Raw genomic sequence first — 21310 nt, forward strand, 5'->3', positions numbered from 1 at the left:
AGTTACTATCAGACAATGTTGTTTATTATTTCACACAAAAGTTAGACCAAGGCCACAGTGCCGTTAAAACACCTCCCTCCCCACCCACGCATGGCTCAAAAACCACCCCAACCCTGCTATAAAAACAACAGAACACAACAAAAATACTGCATTTGAGGCTGAGCCAGGAACAGAGTGGCTCCAACAAAAATAAGACAAAAACACAAGACACAACATCTTTTCAGTTTTATGTAAAAATTGCCATGGCCCACGGGGAAAGTGGTCATGGCCGTGTCAACAAGGATACTTCAAACTCAGGACTTCTGGAGGTTTGAGATAGCTGCCACATCTAGGGTGTCTTCTAGGCTCTGCTGCAGGAACTGAGGATGCTGAAGGGCAGGGCTGGATCCTTTGGCCCACTCTGAAGTTTAGGCCGTTGGCTGGATGTGCTTTTCATTGGGGAAGATGTCATAGGCTCCTTCCTCCTTTCGAGAGAGAGGGACACAGTGAGAGGGATGGAGGCCCTGAAAGCCTCCAGTGCCCACGATAAGGAAGCCAGCTAAGAGATTTCCCTCTCTAGAAAGAAGGCCTTCCACTGGACAAAGTTCATGGCCCTGGGAGCCAGCATGCCTGCATTCACATGGCATAAAGCCCTACGGCAACTGTCGCCACCAGAAAGCTGAGCGTAAGGACCCATCGGAGAAGCGGAGCCTGGGAGCGGGCGTTGAGTGGGGGCTTCCCTCTGGGAGTCTCCACGGGGGCAGAGTCTAAAAGAGAAAATGGGGCAAGGTCAATAACAGGTGGGCATGCATGAGGGTGTCTGATGTCATAGAAAAGCAAAGCAGAGTGGCCTCAGGGTCTGTGGTACAGTCCCTGCTCAGCGCCAGGATTCTGCAAGACCACAAACAGGTGTCCCTCTAGCCACTGCTTGGATACCTTCCAAGACAGGCAGCTCACTGCTTTTCCAAGCTGTCTGTTATTCCCTGTGCAGCCAGGCCACATTGTGAAAACATTCTTGGGCCCAGGCATGGTTTTCAGACTTCTGCCTGCTCCCTTTCCTCTCCTTAAACTTTGCCAGCGATTAGGTCTGAGCTATAAATCTTCCTCTCAGACTCACACATTTGCTAAGTATGGTGATGAAGGAGCAGGAGCTAGAAAACAGGAGCTCTGAGGTCAAAGTTCAGTCCCACCCCTGGTTATTAAAATATGATAGGCCAGAGCCAGCCATGCAACCTGGGTAGATGTGCCACCTGCCTCCTCCTCAGGCACAGAGAGGGTGCTCCTAGGTCTTTAGAAGGAGGACAGAGTCCAGGGCAGGTCTCTGGAGCCAGAACAGCTGGGTTTGAATCCTAGCCCCGCCCTGGGCTATGAGAGGGGCTTTCCCAGAGAAAACAGGGCTGTAGGTCTGGTGGCCCAGGGCTGCGGTCACAGAAGTACAAGCAAGCAGGTACACTGTGACATTTACATGTGTGTTGTTCATATTAAAGGCTCCTGCTCCTTCTGATGTATTAGGGGTATAGTTCTCAAATGTTTTGGTTCCAAAACCCCTTTATACTCAAATGCAACGAAGGATCCAGAAGAGCTTTTGTTTGTGTGAGTATAGCTATCACTATTTACAAAATTAGAAATAAAACTGAGAAATTCTTTTTCTTTTTTTCTTTTTTTTTTTGAGATGGAGTCTTGCTCTGTTGCTCAAGCTAGAGTACAGTGGTGCAATCTCAGCTCACTGCAACCTCTGCCTCCCAGACTCAAGAGAGTCTCCTGCCTCAGCCTCCCGAGTAGCTGGGATTACAGGTGTGCACCATCATGCCCAGCTAATTTTTATATTTTAGTAGAGATGGGGTCTCACCACATTGGCCAAGCTGGTCTCAAACTCCTGACGTCAAGTGATCCCCCTGCCTCAGTCTCCCAAAGTGCTGGGATTACAGGCATGAGCCACTGTGCCCAGCCAAAACTGAGAAATTCTTAACATATAAGAACATAACAGGCACACATTCCATGAGCCATCAAATCCATGAGAGAGCATCACATGTCACATAACCTTTGGAAAATGCCAACACATACTCATGAGAAAATGAGAGTTTTTTTAAAAAGCCAAAAAAAAAAAAAACAAAACAAAATCTGGGTGTGGTGGCACGTGCCTATAGTCCCAGTTACTCAGGAGACTGAGGTGGGAGAATCGCTTGAACCTGGGAGTTGAAGCTGCAGTGAGCTGTGTTTGTGCCACTACACTCCAGCCTGGGTGACAGAGCGAGACCCTGTCTTAAAAAAAAAAAAAAAAGCAAAAAAATAGTAGTAGTGTTATAAAAATAGCTTTGTCCTCAGAGACCCCCTTGAGGGGATACTAGGACTACCACCCCCCACAGGCAGGACACCACACTTTGAGAACTGCTGCATTAGGGTGACATCTCCCTACCCCACCAGATAGCCAAGCCCTCTGGGGTTATAACCCCCCAGTAGAGGGGTCCGTGTGGTCTGGCACAAGTGAGAAAGCCACAAGCCAGGTTAGGGTGGCACAGGAGGGGAGGCCTAATATAACCTGCCAGGAGGTAGCTAAGCCTTACCTCTTTATTGCTACCCATCCCAAAGCCACACTCCCTGCCTCAGTGTTTTAGGCTTAGTGAGGGTACATTTTGTGGAGCACTTTGGTCGTTTTGGAAGTTTCCAAGATGTTCTCACTGTAGCCAGCCTCGATCGTTCTTAGGCACATGAGGGAGGGGCTCACACACAACAAGACTTGGAAGGGACATCTCCCTGTGGTGGGTTCACAGCTGGATACAGGTCCCCACCTCCCTGGCCCACATCAGGGTACCAAAGGCCTAAAAAGGAGTCTAAATTAAGGAGGCGGGAGTTTCCCATGATTTCTGAGGGGTTCTTGTGCAGTTCTGAGCCAGTGAACTAGAAGTAGCTGAACCTCACTGGATTCTCCAGGTGGGGAAACTAAGGCAGGGAGAAGTGTCATGGCTTGCCCAGAGCCACACACTGAAGGTTGACCCCAGGTCCTTTTGCCTGCCCTCCACTTCTCATACAAAAACATGCAGGCGGCTGGGCGCAGTGGCTCACATCTGTAATCTCAGCACTTTGGGAGGCCGAGGTGGGCGGATCACCTGAGGTCAGGAGTTTGAGATCAGCCTGGCCAACATGGTGCAACCCCATCTCTGCTAAACATATGAAAAAAATTAGCTGGGCATGGTAGTGGGTGCCTGTAATCCCAGCTACCCGGGAGGCTGAGGCAGGAGAATTGCTTGAACCCGGGAGGCGAAGGTTGCAGTGAGCTGAGATAGCACCACTGCACTCCAGCCTGGGCAAGACTCTATCTCAAAAAACAACAACCACCACCCAAAAAAACATTCAAGCTGGCATGGTGGCTCTCGCCTGTAATTGCAGCACTTGGGGAGGCAGAGGCAGGAGGATCGCTTGAAGTCAGGTGTTCAAGACTGGCCTGGGCAGCATAGGGGGAACCCGTCCTTACAGGGGCAGTGGGGTGAGGCAGCAGGAAACAACACCCACCACCAGCAAACATTCAGAAAACAGAAGATTAGAGTATACTAAAGCCAGGTGTGGTGGCTCACGCCTGTAATCCCAACACTTTGGGAGGCCGAGGTGTGTGGATCCCGAGGTCAGGAGATCAAGACCATCCTGGCAACACTGTGAAACCCCATCTCTACTAAAAATAAAAAAAAAAAAAAATTAGCCGGGTATGGTGGCGGGCGCCTGTAGTGCCAGCTACTCAGGAGGCTGACTGAGGCAGGAGAATGGCGTGAACCTGGGAGGCGGAGCTTGCAGTGAGCCGAGATCACGCCACTGCACTCCAGCCTGGGCGACAGAGCGAGACTCCATCTCAAAAAAAAATAAAAAAATAATTAAAAAAAAAAAGAGTAGGCCGGGCGCGGTGGCTCAAGCCTGTAATCCCAGCACTTTGGGAGGCCGAGACGGGCGGATCACGAGGTCAGGAGATCGAGACCATCCTGGCTAACACGGTGAAACCCCGTCTCTACTAAAAAATAAAAAAAAAAAACTAGCCGGGAGAGGTGGCGGCGCCTGTAGTCCCAGCTACCCGGGAGGCTGAGGCAGGAGAATGGCGTAAACCCGGGAGGCGGAGCTTGCAGTGAGCTGAGATCTGGCCACAGCACTCCAGCCTGGGTGACAGAGCGAGACTCCGTCTCAAAAAAAAAAAAAAAAAAAAAGAGTAGAGATACTAGAGTCAGACAGTCAGGTCCCTCTCCATCTGTAGCCCAGAGGAAATGCCCCTCCCTGGATGCTCTCACCTTGCCCTTTGTTGCTGGCCCGCTGGCGAAGCCCTGGTGCCTGTGAGGGGCTCTGGTCCTTGGTGTCATGTGTCAGCAGCTCCTGCAACTCCTCAAAGAGCTAAAAGACAAAAGACACACATGCCTATCTCACTGAGAGATGCTGCCAGGTCCCAGCTGAAGGTAGGATCTTAAGACCTTAAGTTGTGTTAGGAAATATTTTGGAAATAACAAGATGGTAAGAAAAATATTGGCCGGGCGCAGTGGCTCACGCCTGTAATCCCAGCACTTTGGGAGGCCAAGGCGGGCACATCACGAGGTCAGGAGTTCGAGACCAGCCTAGCCAACATAGTGAAACCCCATCTCTACTAAAGATACAAAAAATTAGCTGGGTGTGGTGGCGCATGCCTATAATCCCAGTTACTTGGGAGGCTGAGGCAGGAAAATTGCTTGAACCTGGTAGGCAGAGGTTGCGGTGAGCCGAGATTGCGCCATTGTACTCCAGCCTGGGTGACAGGGTGAGACTCTGTCTCAAATAAATAAATAAATAAATAAATAATATTCATGTCCCTTTTATCCACCTTAAGAGATAAGATGTTCCAAGCCAAATTGACTCCCCTGCCTGCTCTTGCCCTCCCAACTGATAACAATGATCCTGGATCACTGTGGCCACCCATGTCCTTAGCCTGTGTCTCCGTGCAAAAGGCTGCATTGCTTGTTTTGAAATAATATTAAGTGGTATCCTTGTACATGCACTCTTCTGCAGCTGCTTTCTTCCCCTGAATTTAGATTTGCTAAATTCAGCCTTGGTGAAGTGTGCTGAATGGTATTTGTTAGCCTTGCAGATGAGGAAACTATAGCTCCTACAGGTTAAGTGCTTTGCCCAAGGACTGACCCAGAGGTCAGGCACCAAGAGCCGTTTTTTTGTTTGTTTTTATTTTTGAGACAGAGTCTTGCTTTGCTGCCGTTACCCAGCTGGAGTGCAATAGCACTATCATGGCTTACTGTAGCCTTGACCTCCTGGGCTCAAGCAATCCTCCCACCTCAGCCTCCCGAGTAGCTGGGACTACACGTGCACACTACTATGTCTGGATTTTTTTTTTTTTTTTTTCATTTTTGTGTAGAGATGGGGTCTCACTGTGTTACCAGGGCTGGCCTCAAACTCCTGGGCTCAAGCTACTTTCCTGCTTTGGCCTCCCAAAGTGTTGGTATTATAGGTGAGAGCCTGAGAGCCAGTTCTGACCCCAAATCCCTTTTCTTTAAAAAAAATTTTTTTAATTTTTTTTTTTTTTTTTTTTGATAGAGACAGGGTTTTGCCATGTTGCTCAGGCTGGTCTGAAACTCCTGAGTTCAAGCAGTCCACCCACCTTGGCTTCTCAAAGAGCTGGGATTACAGGCGTGAGCCACTGCACCTGGCCTCCCTTTTCTTTTGACTACACTTCTCTGAAAGACACAGATTTTCTTCTTCCAAGACTGATTGGATTTTCTGAGGGGGTGAGGGGGACGGGAAAGGCCTTGTTCCGTAACAGGGGCCAGGACCAGAATCTTCTGCAATCCAAGGCTGGGATTAGGGAGCCAGGAGGGCATGAGCCCTAGCCCCAGGCCCCATGGCACCTCCAGGGGCTGGCAGAGAGAGAAGGCTCTATGACATCTGGTTAGAAGGATCCCCTCCACCTCTGCCCAAGAATTCATCCTTCCAGGCTTTGCCCAAACCCCACCTTCCCCCTGTATTTGAGACACTTGTAGAAAGAGGTAAACCTCTTTGGCTAGGCTGAGAGTCCCTGGAAGGCAGAGGCCACCTGTAACCCTGGGAGTGCCAACCTGGCTACACACTAGTGCACACACAACTTATACGTTGCCACAGACCGTTGTCACGCAGAGCTACAACTGATTCTCATGTCCCATTGTGACAGTAGTGAAAATTTGAGGGCTTCCTCTTGTGCCAGACACTGATATGGGGACTTTACTGCTGTAAACTCACTCAAGCCTTAAAAGTCTAACATGTAGGTACCATTATTATCCCTATTTTACAGATAGGGAAACTGAGGTACAGAGAGATTAAGGCATTTGCCCAAGATCACCCAGCTAGTAAGTGGCAGTGCTGGAACCCTGGTTCCCTGTGTTAACCATGACCCATACCACCCTTCCCTACAATGAGAAGGATCCCTTGGAGGAACAGCAGGGGGGAAGCAGAGGCTGCCCCAGGCTGCCCAACCCTCACCTGGATGTTGAGCAGGAACGCGGTCTTGGCCTCTTCTATCACCCTCTGCCTGACCACGGGAGTCATCTCCAGGGAGTTCATGCGGGAGCGGTAGAGCTGCTTGAACTTGGTGGCACTGACAATGTTGGGGAAGGTGAAGAAGGCCAGGCCCTCGCCAGAGCTGGGCAGGTCCAGGGCTTTCTGAGCAATCTTCTTGAGCATCTGGCCCCCAGACAGGTCACCCAGGTAGCGGGTGTAGGCATGGGCCACCAGCAGCTCAGGCTCTGTGCGCCCCACCTCGTGGAGCCGCTTCACATAGCGCTGCATTGCTGGTGTGTACGGGATGACTTCCTGCCAGCGGGGCCCGTACCAGAAGGCCAGGTCCTGCTCCAGGGCGGCCTTGCGGTGCAGCTCTTCTGGGAAGTAGACAGGGGTGAAGACTGGGCTCTCCTTGTTGCGCTCAATCTCCTCCTCCAGGGCCACATAGATGTGGTGCAGGGAGGCCATCACCAGCTGAAAGCAGAGTGAGCAGGTCAGGCCGCCAGCCACATGGAAGGCCCCCACCTCTGTCCGTCCCCTCCACTACTGCCTTTGGAAAGGCCTTCATCACTTCTCAGATGGGCTCTGACTCCTTCTGCCACCCCTCACTACACTCCTCTTCACACAGCAGCCAGAGGGATTTTTATAAGAGAAAAAGATGATCATGCACTTTCTCAGCCTAAAACCCTTTTACCCCACTGGGCAAAACAAGCAACCTAACTGAATCCTTATATAAAGATCCAACAAACTGGCCTGGTGTGGTGGCTCAAACCCCTGTAATCCCTGCACTTTGGGAGGCTAAGGTGAGAGGATTGCTTAAAGCCAAAAGTCTGAGACCAGCCTGGGCAACATAGCCCAAAACCCACCTCTACAAAAAAATTCTTTTAAAAAACTAGCTGGGCTGGGCGCGGTGGCTCAAGCCTGTAATCCCAGCACTTTGGGAGGCCGAGACGGGCGGATCACGAGGTCAGGAGATCGAGACCATCCTGGCTAACACGGTGAAACCCCATCTCTACTAAAAAAAATACAAAAAACTAGCCGGGTGAGGTGGCGGGCGCCTGTGGTCCCAGCTACTCGGGAGGCTGAGGCAGGAGAATGGCGTAAACCCAGAAGGTGGAGCTTGCAGTGAGCTGAGATCCGGCCACTGCACTCCAGCCTGGGCGACAGAGCGAGACTCCGTCTCAAAAAAAAAAAAAAAAACTAGCTGGCTGGGGCCGGGCGCGGTGGCTCACGCCTGTAATCCCAGCACTTTGGGAGGCCGAGGCGGGCGTATCACAAGGTCAGGAGATCAAGACCATCCTGGTTAACATGGTGACACTACGTCTCCACTAAAAGTACAAAAAAATTAGCCAGGCATGGTGGTGGGCACCTGTAGTCCCGGCTACTTGGGAGGCTGAGGCAGGAGAATGGCATGAACTCGGGAGGTGAAGGTTGCAGTGAGCCGAGATAGCACCACTGCATTCCAACCTGGGCAACAGAGCGAGACTCCTCTCAAAAAAAATAAAAAAATAAACAGGGCACAGTGGCTCACGCCTGTAATCCCAGCACTTTGGGAGGCCAAGGCGGGCGGATCACGAGGTCAGGAGATTGAGACCATCCTGGCTAACATGGTGAAGCCCTGTCTCTACTAAAAATACAAAAAAAATTAGCTGGGCTTGATGGCTGGCACCTGGAATCCCAGCTACTACTTGAGAGGCTGAGGCAGGAGAATGGTGTGAACCCGGGAGGCGGAGCTTGCAGTGAGCCGAGATCACGCCACTGCACTCCAGCCTGGGTGACAGAGCGAGACTCGTCTCAGAAAAAATAAATAAATAAATAAATAAATAAAATAAAAATAAATAAATACATAAAAATGTAAAAAGCTAGCCAGCTGGGTGTGGTGGCTCACACCTGTAATCCCAGCACTTTGGAAGGCCGAGGCTGGGGGATCACAAGGTCAGGAATTCAAGACCAACATAGCCAAGAGACCAGCCTGGGCAATATGGTGAAACCCCATCTCTACTAAAAACACAAAAATTAGCCGGGCATGGTGGTGGACGCCTATAATCCCAGCTACTCGGGAGGCTGAGTCAGAATTGCTTGAACCCAGGAGGCAGAGGTTGCAGTGAGCCGAGATCGTGCCATTGCACTCCAGCCTGGGTGACAGAGCGAGACTCTGACTCAAAAAAAAAAAAAAAAAAAACTTAGCCAGGTGTGGTGCTGCATGCCTGTAGTCCCAGCTACTCCAGAGGCTGAGGCAGGGGCATCACTTGAGCCCAGGATTTCAAGGTTGCAGTGAGCTGTGATCATATCACTGTACTTCAGCTTGGGGAACAGAGTGAGTAAGACCCTGTCTCAAAAAAAAAAAAAAAAAAAAAAAATCCAACAAAGGAATTGCTATGCCCATTTTATAGAAAAGGAAACTAAGGCTCAGAGAGGGTATGACACGTGGAGTTGCACAGCTAGTAAGAAATGAAACTGGATTGAAGACCAGGCATTGCTATGGACCCACCATGGCTCAGGAGAGGGGAATAGCTGAAATGGAAGTGGTTAAAGGAGATTGGCCATGTGCTTCTGGCTTTTGACCTCTGCGTGACCAACTACAGGGCACAATTCTCCTTCCTAGAGGCCTGTTCTGAACCCCACCACCTCTGGATGCTGGGCTTGGGCAACAGGTCCTGAGTGTACCTTGGATTGGGGCACTAACTCCCGTTACACATTAATACGCCCGTTTGAATTTGAAGGAGGGCAAAGTTAAGACATTCAGGTTGGAGTTTCCAAGTTATTTCTGTAAACATTCAAAGCAGCTCTATTCCATGAGGGGACAGAAAGCCAGGTAGCCTGGTACAAAAGAGCCTGGGTTTTTAAGTGTGACCGACCTGGTTCTCACCCAACTCTGCCAGTCCTTAGCTGTGTGACCATGGGTGACCCGCTTGCTCTCTCTGGTCCCAGCTTCCTATCCTATCCTAAAGCAGATGGTCTGAGGTCTGTGTGACTGTGCTAGCCAACTGTGCTAGTCCGCTCCCTCACCTGCCACATACTAGATGGGGCTGGTGTGAAGATTAAGTGAGAGGATCTGGGCCAGCACAGAGGGCAGCCTGGCACTTAGCGCTCCCATGAGAAAGGCTGTGATAACTGCCACGTCCACTAGCTTAATGTAAGCGAGCACTGGATTCTGTCACGGATCTTGGTGCCTCCTTGGAACCCTGTGACTTAGAGGCAAAATCCAAAGTCTAAGCTGGCTGGGGATAGGATATTCCAGCATTCACCTCCCTGCACCCACTGCCTCCAGCCACACTGCAGCAACTGGGTGTACCTCATCTTTTTAAGGCAGAGGGGAGGAAGATGAGGAAGACCTATTACAGGCCCAAGGGCCCCACCCAGCCTGGAACCACAGGTTAAATCTCTCCTAATTAAAGTATGTCTCAGTCGGGTGGTGGTTCACACCTGTAATCCCAGCACTTTGGGAGGCCAGGGCGGATGGATCATCTGAGGTCAGGAGTACAAGACCAGCCTGGCCAACATGGTGAAACCCCATCTCTACTAAAAAAAATACAAAAATTAGCCAGGCGTGGTGGCGGGCACCTGTTGTCCCAGCTACTCTGGAGGCTGAAGCAGGAGAATCGCTTGCACCCAGGAGGTGGAGGTTTCAGGGCACCGAGATCTTGCCATTGCACTCCAGCCTGGGCAACAGAGTGAGACTCTGTCTCAAATGAAATAAAATAAAATAAATATAAAGCATGTCTCATGTTGGAAGTAGGGGGTGGCAGAGGGTACAGATTGCAAAAGGGACTGGGGTGAAGGTGGTGGGATATAGCTCCCCACTCCCCACTCCCACACCCTCTGTTCAACCTGAACAAGCCTTTCCCCACACTGATGTTTTAACACCTAGTATCTTCCCGGTTCTTTGTCAAGTGCTTCCTTCTATTTGCATGAATTTGACAACAGTGCTGGGAAATAGCAAAATCAGTACCTGGCAATATAGTGGGTGCTTATGAAAACCCTGCTGTTGAAATCCTCTTTTACAGATGGGGAAAAGGTGGCTTAGGGAGATTAGATGAGGCACCCTCAGTCTCACTGTTAGAAAAGGGTTCTGTTAAGGCTCCAACCTGTATTACTCCTCATCTTCAGAGGCAAATTAGAGTTAGGTCAGGAATATAAGCTCTGAAATAACATCGGTCGTGGTTGATTTCAACCTTTTCCATTTACTGGCTGTGTGACTTCCTGTTAGTCACTTAACCTCTCTGAGCCTTCCAGTCCTCATCTTTCTCGTCAGGGTTGAAACACAGATTACAAACCAAGTGTACAAAATGCCCAACATGGAACCAGTGCTCAGTCAATGGCACTGCTGCCCCAGTCCCTCCACAACACTACAGAGCAGGCTGGATTTGCTGTGTGACCGTGGGTAACTCACCTTCCCTCCTCTGAGCCTCAGTGTCATCATTTGTAAGATGATTCCACTGGACATGCCCATCTGGTCCCTCAGCATCCCCACTTAAACCACTGGCCTGAGCCTTGGGCCCACCCACACCTGCCACACCCTCCACCAGGGCTAGTCCCACCAAGCCACATACCTTGAAGCCCTCTCGGGTCACCTGGCCCTTCTGAAAGTTCCTCATGAACTCAGCATTCTCTGCCTGAGTGTGCACCTCCTTGGTGGCCTCCTTCAGGGCCTCTGACAAATCCTGGGGCATGCTGAGGAGGAAATGGGATAAGTGAACACAAAGCTGGCTGGGGGTGGGGTCCTTCCCAACTGCTGAGCTCGGGGAGCCACCCACCTATAAGCAGGCCTCCAAGGATTCCCATTCTTATTCAGGCCACATCCCCAATCGCTTGAAGATGCAGCCTTGTGGCCGGGTGCAGTGACTCACGCCTGTAATCCCAGCACTTTGGGAGGCCAAGGTGGGTGGATCACCTGAGGTCAGGAGTTCGAGACCAGCCTGGCAAACATGGTGAAACCCCATCTCTACTAAAAATACAAAATTAGCCGGGCATGGTGGCGGGTGCCTGTAATCCCAGTGAGTATGCCTATAACTGCTTGAACCCCGGAGGCAAATGTTGCAGTGAGCTGAGATCACACCACTTCACTCCAGCCTTGGTGACAGAGAAACTCCATCTCAAAAAAAAAAAAAAAAAAAAAGAAAAAGAGAAAAAAAAAAGGCCAAGCGTGGTGGCTCACACCTGTAATCCTAGCACTTTGGGAGGCCAAGGCGGGCAGATCACCTGAGGTCAGGAGTTTGAGCCCAGCCTGGCCAACATTGGTGAAACCCTATCTCTACTAAAAATACAAAAAAAAAAAAAAAAAAAAAAAATTAGCCGGGTGTGGTGGTGGGTGCCTGTAATCCCAATTACTTGGGAGGCTGAGGCAGGAGAATTGCTTGAACCCAGGAGGTGGAGGTTGCAGTGAGACGAGATCGCGCCACTGCACTCCAGCCTGGGCAACAGAGGAAGACTCCATCTCAAAAAAAAAAAAAAAAGCAAAAAAAAAAAAAAAAAACCCAGAATCAACAACAACAAAAAAACAAATTCAGGCTGGGCATAGTGACTCTTGCAGGCTTATAAACACTCTTCAGTCATTAAAACACTAATTAGGCCGGGCGCGGTGGCTCAAGCCTGTAATCCCAGCACAGTGGGGAGGAGGAGGTACAGCATAACCCAGGAAAAAGCAGAAGCTCCATGAACGTGCATCTCAAAGTTTGTAATTGCTTTGATTGGCTTTTAGACCCAATATTTAATTCAGTTATTGTGTTAACGTTTCAGATGCAAATCTCATGACCCCCCCTATCATGTTATGCTCATCATGAAGACGTCAGGGTTAAAAAGCCTGAAAAATTCTGCTTTAGTTAAAGAAAAAGTCTCCACTTTGGGAGGCCGAGACGGGCGGATCACGAGGTCAGGAGATCGAGACCATCCTGGCTAACATGGTGAAACCCCGTCTCTACTAAAAATACAAAAAACTAGCCGGGCGACCTGGCGGGCGCCTGTAGTCCCAGCTACTGGGGAGGCTGAGGCAGGAGAATGGCGTGAACCCGGGAGGCGGAGCTTGCAGTGAGCTGAGATCCGGCCACTGCGCTCCAGCCTGGGCGACAGAGCGAGACTCCGTCTCAAAAAAAAAAAAAAAAGAAAAAGTCTCTCCGGGAGTATTTCTGTCATGGGTCCATATCCCTGCCTCCCCATAGAATTGTCATTTTCCCCTTTTCTCCTGCCCTGCTTCCCGGAACATCATCCCCTGTTCTACAACACAGCTGGTCAAATTCTTGGGCGAAGCGGCACACACCTGTATGTCCCAGCTAACTCTGGAGGCTGAGGTGGGAGGATGCTTGAGCCCAGGAGTTAAAAAACAAAACAAAAAAAAATACAAATTCTTGAAAGAAGGGAACGAGCGAGACCTGGAGGTGGGCAGACCAAGGTTCAAGACCCAGTTCTGACACTTGCTGACTGAATACTCCAGGGCATGTCGCCTCCCTGAACTGGGCAATCCTTATCTGTCAGACGCGGAACACCGTAGCCAGGGTGATGTCTGGCTCAGGTCCTCCATAGCTAGTGAGGGACAGATGCCACCAAGAGAACCAAGCATGCTCCCCCAGGCTAGCGGAGCCCCAGGCATCTAGATTCAGCAGACAGCAGCTCCAAGCACACCTCAAAAGTTGGATTAAAACAAAATTGACTCCCTCACAGGGAAGCCCCAGAGATCTAGATTCAGCAGAGAGCAACTCCAAACACACCCCGAAAGTTGGATTTAACAAAAATTGGCTACCTCAAAGGCTGGATACTCTAGGGACACTCCCATCTTGGTCATCAACCGCATACCAAGGTGCCAGGCATGTAAATCACCATTCCTCCCTCCAACTACCCTACGGACACAGGCAGGATCAGAACCCCGCGCCTCCTGACTCCAGAGCCCAAGTTTCTGGCTCCCGGGCTCTGTCGCTGCGTGGCAGTGTCCCGGGTGGAACTGGGACGCCAGCTGAGAGGGGAGGGAAAGGCGCCCGTCCTGCGCCCCGCGCCCCCGCGCTTGCCTGTCGGGTTGCGGACGCTCCATCCGGCCGGTGCTGGGCTCGTTCGTGCTGGCTCCGCGGGGGCGGCGGCTGCTCTGAGGACGCTGGAGAACAGGCAGGCGTTGACTGTGCCGGAGCCGCGACCGGTCACATTTATGCTCGGCGGGTCACGTGGGCCAGGCGGAACAGCTGAGGCCCACTTTCTGGCCGGGCGTTGCAACACCCGCAGGGGCCCGCGCCCAGCCCGCCCCCGGCCAGTGTGGGGTGGAGAGGAGCAGTCATATGACCCTGGGGAAACAAAGTCTGGCCATAGACTTTTAGAGAAAACAGACAGACACACACACACACAGACAGACACACACACACAGACACACACACACACACAGACACACCCCTTAAGGAAATCTGAGAAGCTACAGCCTCTGGGTGTGATTTTGCTCCTTCCAGAGCCCCCCTCTTCTGCTCCCTGTGCCCTTGGGACTTGATGCACCCCAGGCGTTCCAGAAGGTTCCAGAAAGCTGGGAGGCAGCGCTGCTCAGAGCAAGAGGCTGGTGGGTAACATCAGGAATTTAGCAACCCCAGACCCTGCTGTCTCCAGCTCCCGAAAATGCCACCTTCTGGAGTCCTGTGCTGACTGCTTGCCTCCTCACACCCCCTTTAAATGTACATTTAGGATCCGGTTTTTTAGTTCCTGTCAAAAAACAGAGACTCTAGTATTTTCATGGTTCATCCCTACAACTGACCTGTGGGGGGGTAGATCGCTCCCATTTTACAGATGGAGAAACTGAGGCTCAGAGGGGTGCAGTGGTGTCACACATAAAGCAGGAAGCCAGTGTCCTAACCCAGGGAGGAGACTAAGTCCCCACCTGCCTCCTCCACACTCCGGCAGCACCTGGTGCCCGCCTGGACTGGGACACCTGTCATACAAACTGCTTCCCTGCTGGGATGCGTGGGACACTCTTCCAGGCACATTCAGGTCTGACTTATACTCAGTGCCTGCTCAGGGCCCAGAGCAGAGCTGGCCCTTGCTGATCGCCTATTGAATCAAGTCTGCATGAGGTGGACTGCTTAGAACTTGGGGGAAATAGGGTCATTGGGTGAACCCAGAGGACAAAACAAATGGACCAGATGATTCATAGAGTCATTTCCCCGTACTATGATTCTCATTCTAATGTTTTGTTTTTTTTTTTTATACAAGATGGCTTTCAGGCCTGGCATGGTAGCTCACACCTGTAGTCCCAGCACTTTGGGAGGCTGAGGTGGGAAGATTGCTTTGAGCCCAGCTGAGGTGGGAAGATTGTTTTGAGTTTGAGACTGGCCTGGGCAACATAGGGAGACCCTGTCTCTATAAAATATAAAATAAATTAGCTAGGCATGGTGGCACATGCCTGTGGTCCTAGCTACTTGAGAGGCTGAGGCTGGAGGTTCGCTTGAGCCTGGGATGTAGAGGCTGGAGTGAGCTGTGATGGCGCTACTGTATTCTAACCTGGGCAACAGAACAAGACCCTGTCTCTCAAAAAAAACAAAAAATGAACAAAAAAAAACAACTTCCTGGAATTCAAGGTAGGGCCACTACAGCCCAGAGGCACTTCTGAGATTGTATTGGAAAGGATCATTCTCCCAAAGGTGAGCTAACAGCCTTGAAAAAAATTCCCCTTCTTGCTCTGAAGGTTCCCTGAAAATCAACTGACAAAAGTCATGTTAAGAGGAGAAGACGTACAAAAATTTATTGTAATGGGGTAATCACGGAAGAATGGTAACCTGTAACCCAGTGCAGTACAGTGGCTATCTAGCCTTTTTTATAGGGGAGAAGGGAGATAGGGAATACAGACAATTCTTTTGAAAGTCAGTAAATCATTAGCAAGAAGGAATGGCCCTGGAGGTGAAAGGCAGACTTTAAGGGAAGGTGGAGGTGAAGCTGCACCAAAGGTTGTCCTAGGCAGATAAAGTCCCCAGGTTATCTCTGGGCACTGCCCTCAGAAGAACAGGTAAATCTGTCTGGGTCTGCTGATGACTCCCAGTTTCTCTCTCCAGAATCTTTCTTGGATATTTGATGAGATTACTAGAAAAAGGGCTTAACATTGGCTGGGCACGGTGGCTCACCCCTGTAATCCCAGCATTTTGGGAGGCTGAGGAAGGAGAATCGCTTGAACCCCAGAGGAGGAGGTTGCAGTGAGCCGAGATAGCACCACTGCACTCCAACCTGGGCAACAGAGCGAGACTCCATCTCAAAAGAAAAAGGACTTAATACAATTGCATTTCTCTTGGAAAGAAGTGTTCTTGGTCAGATAAGGAAATTCCAGAAAGAGTCTCTCCCTGGTCTTGTGGTGGAACAAGACAAGCTTAGAGGGACCTTGACCCTGAGGCAGCTCCTAAGGCCTCTCATCATGTCAAATCACCAGTTGTCCCGGTGTCACTTTCTGAGCCCCAACAGTGGCATGTAAAGCTCAAAGATGGAGACCTTGCCTACTTTGCTTTGTAAATTTCCAGTTTCTGGAATAGTGCCTGGCAGGTCACAGACAGTTAATACTGAATGCATGCCTGAACGAATAGATGCTTCAAAGTCTCTTCCTGGGAAAAAATAATATTGTTAGGCTGTAATATTACTGGGCCGATAGAATGGGCTGGAACCAAGCTACAATTCCAAACTGTCATTCTAACCAGTCTTTATTGAGAATTTACTATGTGCAGGGAGACTTTATACACACGATCTCAGCCCATCCTGACAACAGCCTTGCAAGCTATGGCCAATCATCATTTTCGTCTCTATTTTGCCCACGTAAGCACTGAGGGACAAAGAGGATAAGTCATTTTCCCAAGTCACACAGTTAATGATGGAAGAGCCAGGATTCAAACTACGGCCCTTTGAAGCCAGTCCCCACAGTCCTGACTACCACACCCCAGTCCCTCTCACAGACGGTCCAGGAGTTTAGGGGAGATGAGTTTGCGTGTATAGATCCAGAGTCAGTCCATTCAGTGACCCTAGAGGGTAAAACTCGTGAGATCTGAACCCTTTTTATTTAACACAGGGAAGCAGAGACCCCCAAGAGCAGGAGGGACTTGGCCAGGCTATGCCCCCCATTGGAAAGAGAGCCACCAGTGACCCAGGGTTCCTGGCTCCCGGTCCGGGCTTGCTCTCTTTTCTAACTGTTCTCTGGGAGCCCCAGACTTGGTTAGAACAGACCCCCCACACAGAGGTTGCTGGGGTGCAAGAGGCCAGGCCAGAGCTGTTCTGGTCCTCTCTGCTGTCCCAGGGCTGAGCTTGCCCTTTCACATGCTGATTCAGCCTCCCGACTTCCCCTTCTTTTTAGTCAAGCAACAGAATGATCCAAATGCTATTCTCTCTCCTCCTGGTGGGCGAAAAAAAAAAAAAAAAAAAAAGCCCCTTAAAGATGTCCACATCCTAATCCCCAGAACCTGTGAATAGGTTACCTTTTTGTTACCTTACATAGTAAAAGGATCTTGCAGACGTGATTAAGTCAAGGATGTTGAGATGAGGAATTATCTTGGATTATCTTCCTGGGCCTTTTAAGAGGGAGGCTGGACAGTTGCACATACAGAAGGTGACAAGGAAAGCAAAGGATAGAGACTGGGAGATGCCATGCTGCTAGCTTTGAAGATGGAGGATGAAGCCAGGCCCGGTGGCTCACACCTATAATCCCAGCACTTTGGGAGGCTGAGGCGGGCAGATCACCTGAGGTCAGGAGTTCAAGACCAGCCTGACCAACATGGTGAAACCCCGTGTCTACTAATAATACAATAATTATCCAGGCAAAAATTAGCTGGGTGTGCAGCATGCTTATAATTCCAGCTACTCGGGAGGCTGAGGCAGGAGAATCACCTGAACCCAAGAGGCAGAGGTTGCAGTGAGCCGAGATCATGCCTCTGCACTCCAGCCTGGGCAACACAGCCAGACCCTGTCTCAAAAAAAAAAAAAAAGAAAAAAGAAGATGGAAGATGAAGCAACCAACCAAGGAATGTGGGGAGCTTCTAGCAGCTAGAAAAGGTGAGGAAATGGATTATTTCCTGGAGCTCCAGAGGAAGGCAGCTCTGCTCACTCATGCTAGGACTACTGACCTCCAGAATGCCAGGGAATAAATTCATGCTGTTTTAAGGCACGATGTTTGTGACTTGTTATGGCAGCAACAGGAAATGAATTCTCCCCTACGGAAAGCCTGCCTTGCTCATACCTGGGGCAGACCCTCAGCTTTAGGAAGCAAGGTAGGACAGATAGCGACCCTAGGGACCCTGCGGTGTTCTCAACTACTCCTGTTTTCCCAGGATGCATCTTTCAATGTGCGGTCTGCCGTCCACTATGAAAGCCTTAGGTCGGGCGCGGTGGCTCAAGCCTGTAATCCCAGCACTTTGGGAGGCCGAGACGGGCGGATCACAAGGTCAGGAGATCGAGACCATCCTGGCTAATACGGTGAAACCCCGTCTCTACTAAAGAATACAAAAAACTAGCCGGGCGACGAGGCGGGCGCCTGTAGTCCCAGCTACTTGGGAGGCGGAGGCAGGAGAATGGCATGAACCTGGGAGGCGGAGCTTGTAGTGAGCTGAGATCCGGCCACCGCACTCCAGCCTGGGTGACAGAGCCAGACTCGGTCTCAAAAAAAAAAAGAAAGCTTTATTCTGTCAGTAATCCACCGCCTCCTCCCGGCTCTCCTTTCAGAGCCGAATGCTTAGGTAGTTGGAACAGCCCAGCTCTGTGTGCGTGCTGGGGATACAAGGCTGCAGAGGATAGGAGATGGGAGCCCACTCAACAGCGCATGCGCACACGCTCAGGTTCCTAGTGGAGGAAGCCTGCGAAATAGGGAAAGTGACCCACAGAGGGAGCAGAGCCACAGAAGATAAAAACGGGTGTAGAAGTCGGAAAGATACCTTGTTTGAGGTCTGTTCTGAGCCAAGCACGCTCCCATGTAATCTTTTTTTTTTTGAGACGAAGTCTCGCTCTTTTGCCAGGCTGGAGTGCAGTGGCGTGATCTCAGCTCACTGCAGTCTCTGCCTCCTGGGTTCTCGACATTCTCCTGCCTCAGCCTCCCGAGTAGCTGGAACTACAGGCACGCACCACCACGCCTGGCTAATTTTTAATATTTTAGTAGAGACGGGGTTTCACCATGTTAGCTAGGATGGTCTCCATCTCCTGACCTTGTGATCTACCCGCCTCGGCCTCCAAAAGTGTTGGGATTACAGGCGTGAGCCACTGCGGCCAGCCATGTAATCCTTACCAAACTCAGGACGCAGTAGACAGAATAGGCCCTCCATGCCCACGCCCTAGTACCTGAACCTGTGAATATATTACATTGCTTTGGAATACTTGATTATACTTTGCTAGATGTAATTATGGTTACAGATCTTAAAATAGGGAGGTTATCTTAGCTTCTCTGGGTAAGACCAGTCTAATCACAGGAGATTTTACAAGTAGAGAACTTCTACAAAAATAAAATCATTAGCCAGGTGTGGTGGCACATGCCTATGGTCCTAGCTACGTGGGAGGCTTAGTGGGGAGGATTGCTTGGGCCCAGGAGGTGGAGGCTACAGTGAGCCATGATCATGCCACTGCACTCCAGCCTGGGTAACAGCAAGACCCTGTCTCAAGAATAAAAAAGTAGCCAGGTGCAGTGCCTCATGCCTGCAATCCCAGCACTTTGGGAGGCCAAAGTGGATGGATCACGTGATCAGGAGTTCGAGACCAGCCCGGCCAACATGGTGAAACCCCCATCTCTACTAAAAAAATACAAAAATTAGCCAGCCATAGTGGCAGGTATCTGTAGTCTCAGCTACTTGGGAAGCTGAGGCAGGAGAATCGCTTGAACCTGGGAGGCAGAAGTTGCAGTGAACCGAGATCATGCCATTGCTGTCATGCGCGTCCGTGTGAAGAGACCACCAAACAGACTTTGTGTGAGCAACATGGCTGTTTATTTCACCTGGGTGCAGGCGGGCTGAGTCCGAAAAGAGAGTCAGCGAAGGGAGATAAGGGTGGGGCCGTTTTATAGGATTTGGGTAGGTAAAGGAAAATTACAGTCAAAGGGGGGTTGTTCTCTGGCGGGCAAGAGTGGGGGGGTCACAAGGTGCTCAGTGGGGGAGCTTTTTGAGCCAGCATGAGCCAGGAAAAGGAATTTCACAAGATAATGTCATCGCTTAAGGCAGGGACTGGCTATTTTCACTTCTTTTGTGGTGGAATGTCATCAGTGAAGGCGGGGCAGGGCATTTGCACTTCTTTTGTGATTCTCCAGTTACTTCAGGCCATCTGGACATATACATGCAAGTCACAGAGGATGCGATGGCTTGGCTTGGACTCAGAGGCCTGACAATTGCACTCCAGCCTAGGTGACAGAGCAGCCTAAGACAGAGCAAGACTCTGTCTCAAAAAAAAAAAAAAGAGAACTTTCTCCTGCTGGAGGCAGAAGAGATGGGGCAGATGCAGAAGTCAGAGAGATGTGAAAGAAGAAGACCTCGGTGGATTGCAACCTTAAATCGGGGCAGATTGAGGTGGACTTCACAGGGTGGGAGCTGGGGGACCCAGCACGGGAAAGGCGCAGACTTAGAAAAGACAAACAAGAGGCTTCTGCCTTTTTCTAGAAGTTTCACTTCCTCCTGCCTACCATTAAAGCTGCCCTTTCACCTCCCACCCAAAGAGAAGCTGAGGCGGCACTGGTGACTCAGCAAAATCTAGCAAAATCCGCCTTCTCTTTGTTTCCGCGAGTCCCCCCTCCCAACCATGACGCAGCAGAAATGCAGCTGCAGGAGGGGAATGAGGAAATCACGACTCAGCATTCCCAAGGCGCCCTCAGGAAACAGAAGTGGTTTGGGCAGCAGGGAGGGGGCGGGTCAGTGGCTCACCAGCCCCTAACAGTGAAAAACAAAGGGGAGGCCCTGGCATGGGAGGAATCATGGGGAGATTTCTTGGCCAAGCTGAATGGTGGCTAAGGAGAATGAGGAGACCCTGCCTGGATATCCTCTTCAAGCAGGGGATATCCCCAGTACATAAGGTCACAGAGGGTGTCCTGACCACACCCACACCCCACACAGACCGAGAAAGAACACGTGCTTGACTCTGCAGGGCACAGGCTCCAGTGGGGGTCTGCAGGCTAACTGCTGTGTGACAGGCTGGAAAACAGCCTTCTTCAGCAAGGAAGACAAGCCCAAGTCATTTTTTAAAAATCCATAGACTTGGCCGGGTGCGGTGGCTCAAGCCTGTAATCCCAGCACTTTGGGAGGCCGAGACGGGCGGATCACGAGGTCAGGAGATGGAGACCATCCTGGCTAACACAGTGAAACCCCGTCTCTATTAAAACATACAAAAAACTAGCCGGGCGAGGTGGCGGGCGCCTGTAATCCCAGCACTTTGGAAGGCTGAGGCAGGTGGATCACGAGGTCAAGAGATCGAGACCATCCTGGCCAACATGGTGAAACCCCGTCTCTACTAAAAATACAAAAATTAGCTGGGCCTGGTGGTGTGTGCCTGTAATCCCAACTACTTGGGAGTCTAAAGCAGGAGAATCACTTGAACCCAGGAAGTGGAGTTGCAGTGAGCTGAGACTGTGCCACTGCACTCCAGCCTGGTGACAGAGTGAGACTCGGTCTTACAAAAAAAAAAAAAAAAAATCCATAGACTGGGCCAAGTGTAGTGGCTCACGCCTGTAATCCTAGCACTTTGGGGGCCGAGGTGGGTGGATCACCTGAGGTTAGGAGTTCGAGACCAGCCTGGCCAACATGGTGAAACCCCATCCCTACTAAAAATACAAAAATTAGCTGGGCATGGTGGGAGGTGCCTGTAATACCAGCTACTCGGGAGGCTGAGGCAGGAGAATCACTTGAACCTGGGAGGAGGTTTCAGTGAGCTAAGATCATATCACTTTTCATCA

At 50.7% G+C, this 21310-nt stretch overlaps 1 protein-coding gene across 1 annotated transcript; it reads right to left on the reverse strand.

Moving 5' to 3' along the window:
- HMOX1 (heme oxygenase 1) lies at window positions 1-13591 on the reverse strand. Its single transcript, XM_010389137.2, has 5 exons — window positions 13464-13591; window positions 11019-11139; window positions 6448-6939; window positions 4248-4347; window positions 1-746 (listed from the first exon to the last, which is right to left on the reverse strand). The coding sequence occupies exons 1-5, from the start codon at window positions 13484-13486 to the stop codon at window positions 616-618; spliced, it is 867 nt and encodes a 288-aa protein (XP_010387439.1). The 5' UTR covers window positions 13487-13591; the 3' UTR covers window positions 1-615.
- Between the last annotated feature and the right edge of the window lie 7719 nt (window positions 13592-21310).

This window comes from Rhinopithecus roxellana, chromosome 13 (genome assembly GCF_007565055.1).
Source record: "Rhinopithecus roxellana isolate Shanxi Qingling chromosome 13, ASM756505v1, whole genome shotgun sequence".
NCBI classification, from domain to species: domain Eukaryota; kingdom Metazoa; phylum Chordata; class Mammalia; order Primates; family Cercopithecidae; genus Rhinopithecus; species Rhinopithecus roxellana.

Excerpts from the sequence above, each read along its gene's own strand:
- HMOX1 (XM_010389137.2), bottom strand. The coding sequence starts at position 13,486 with ATGGAGCGTCCGCAACCCGACAG. Across the intron at positions 6,940-11,018 it reads TGACCCGAGAGGGCTTCAAG|CTGGTGATGGCCTCCCTGCA; the intron begins GTATGTGGCTTG and ends CTCTGCTTTCAG. Across the intron at positions 4,348-6,447 it reads CGTTCCTGCTCAACATCCAG|CTCTTTGAGGAGTTGCAGGA; the intron begins GTGAGGGTTGGG and ends TTTGTCTTTTAG.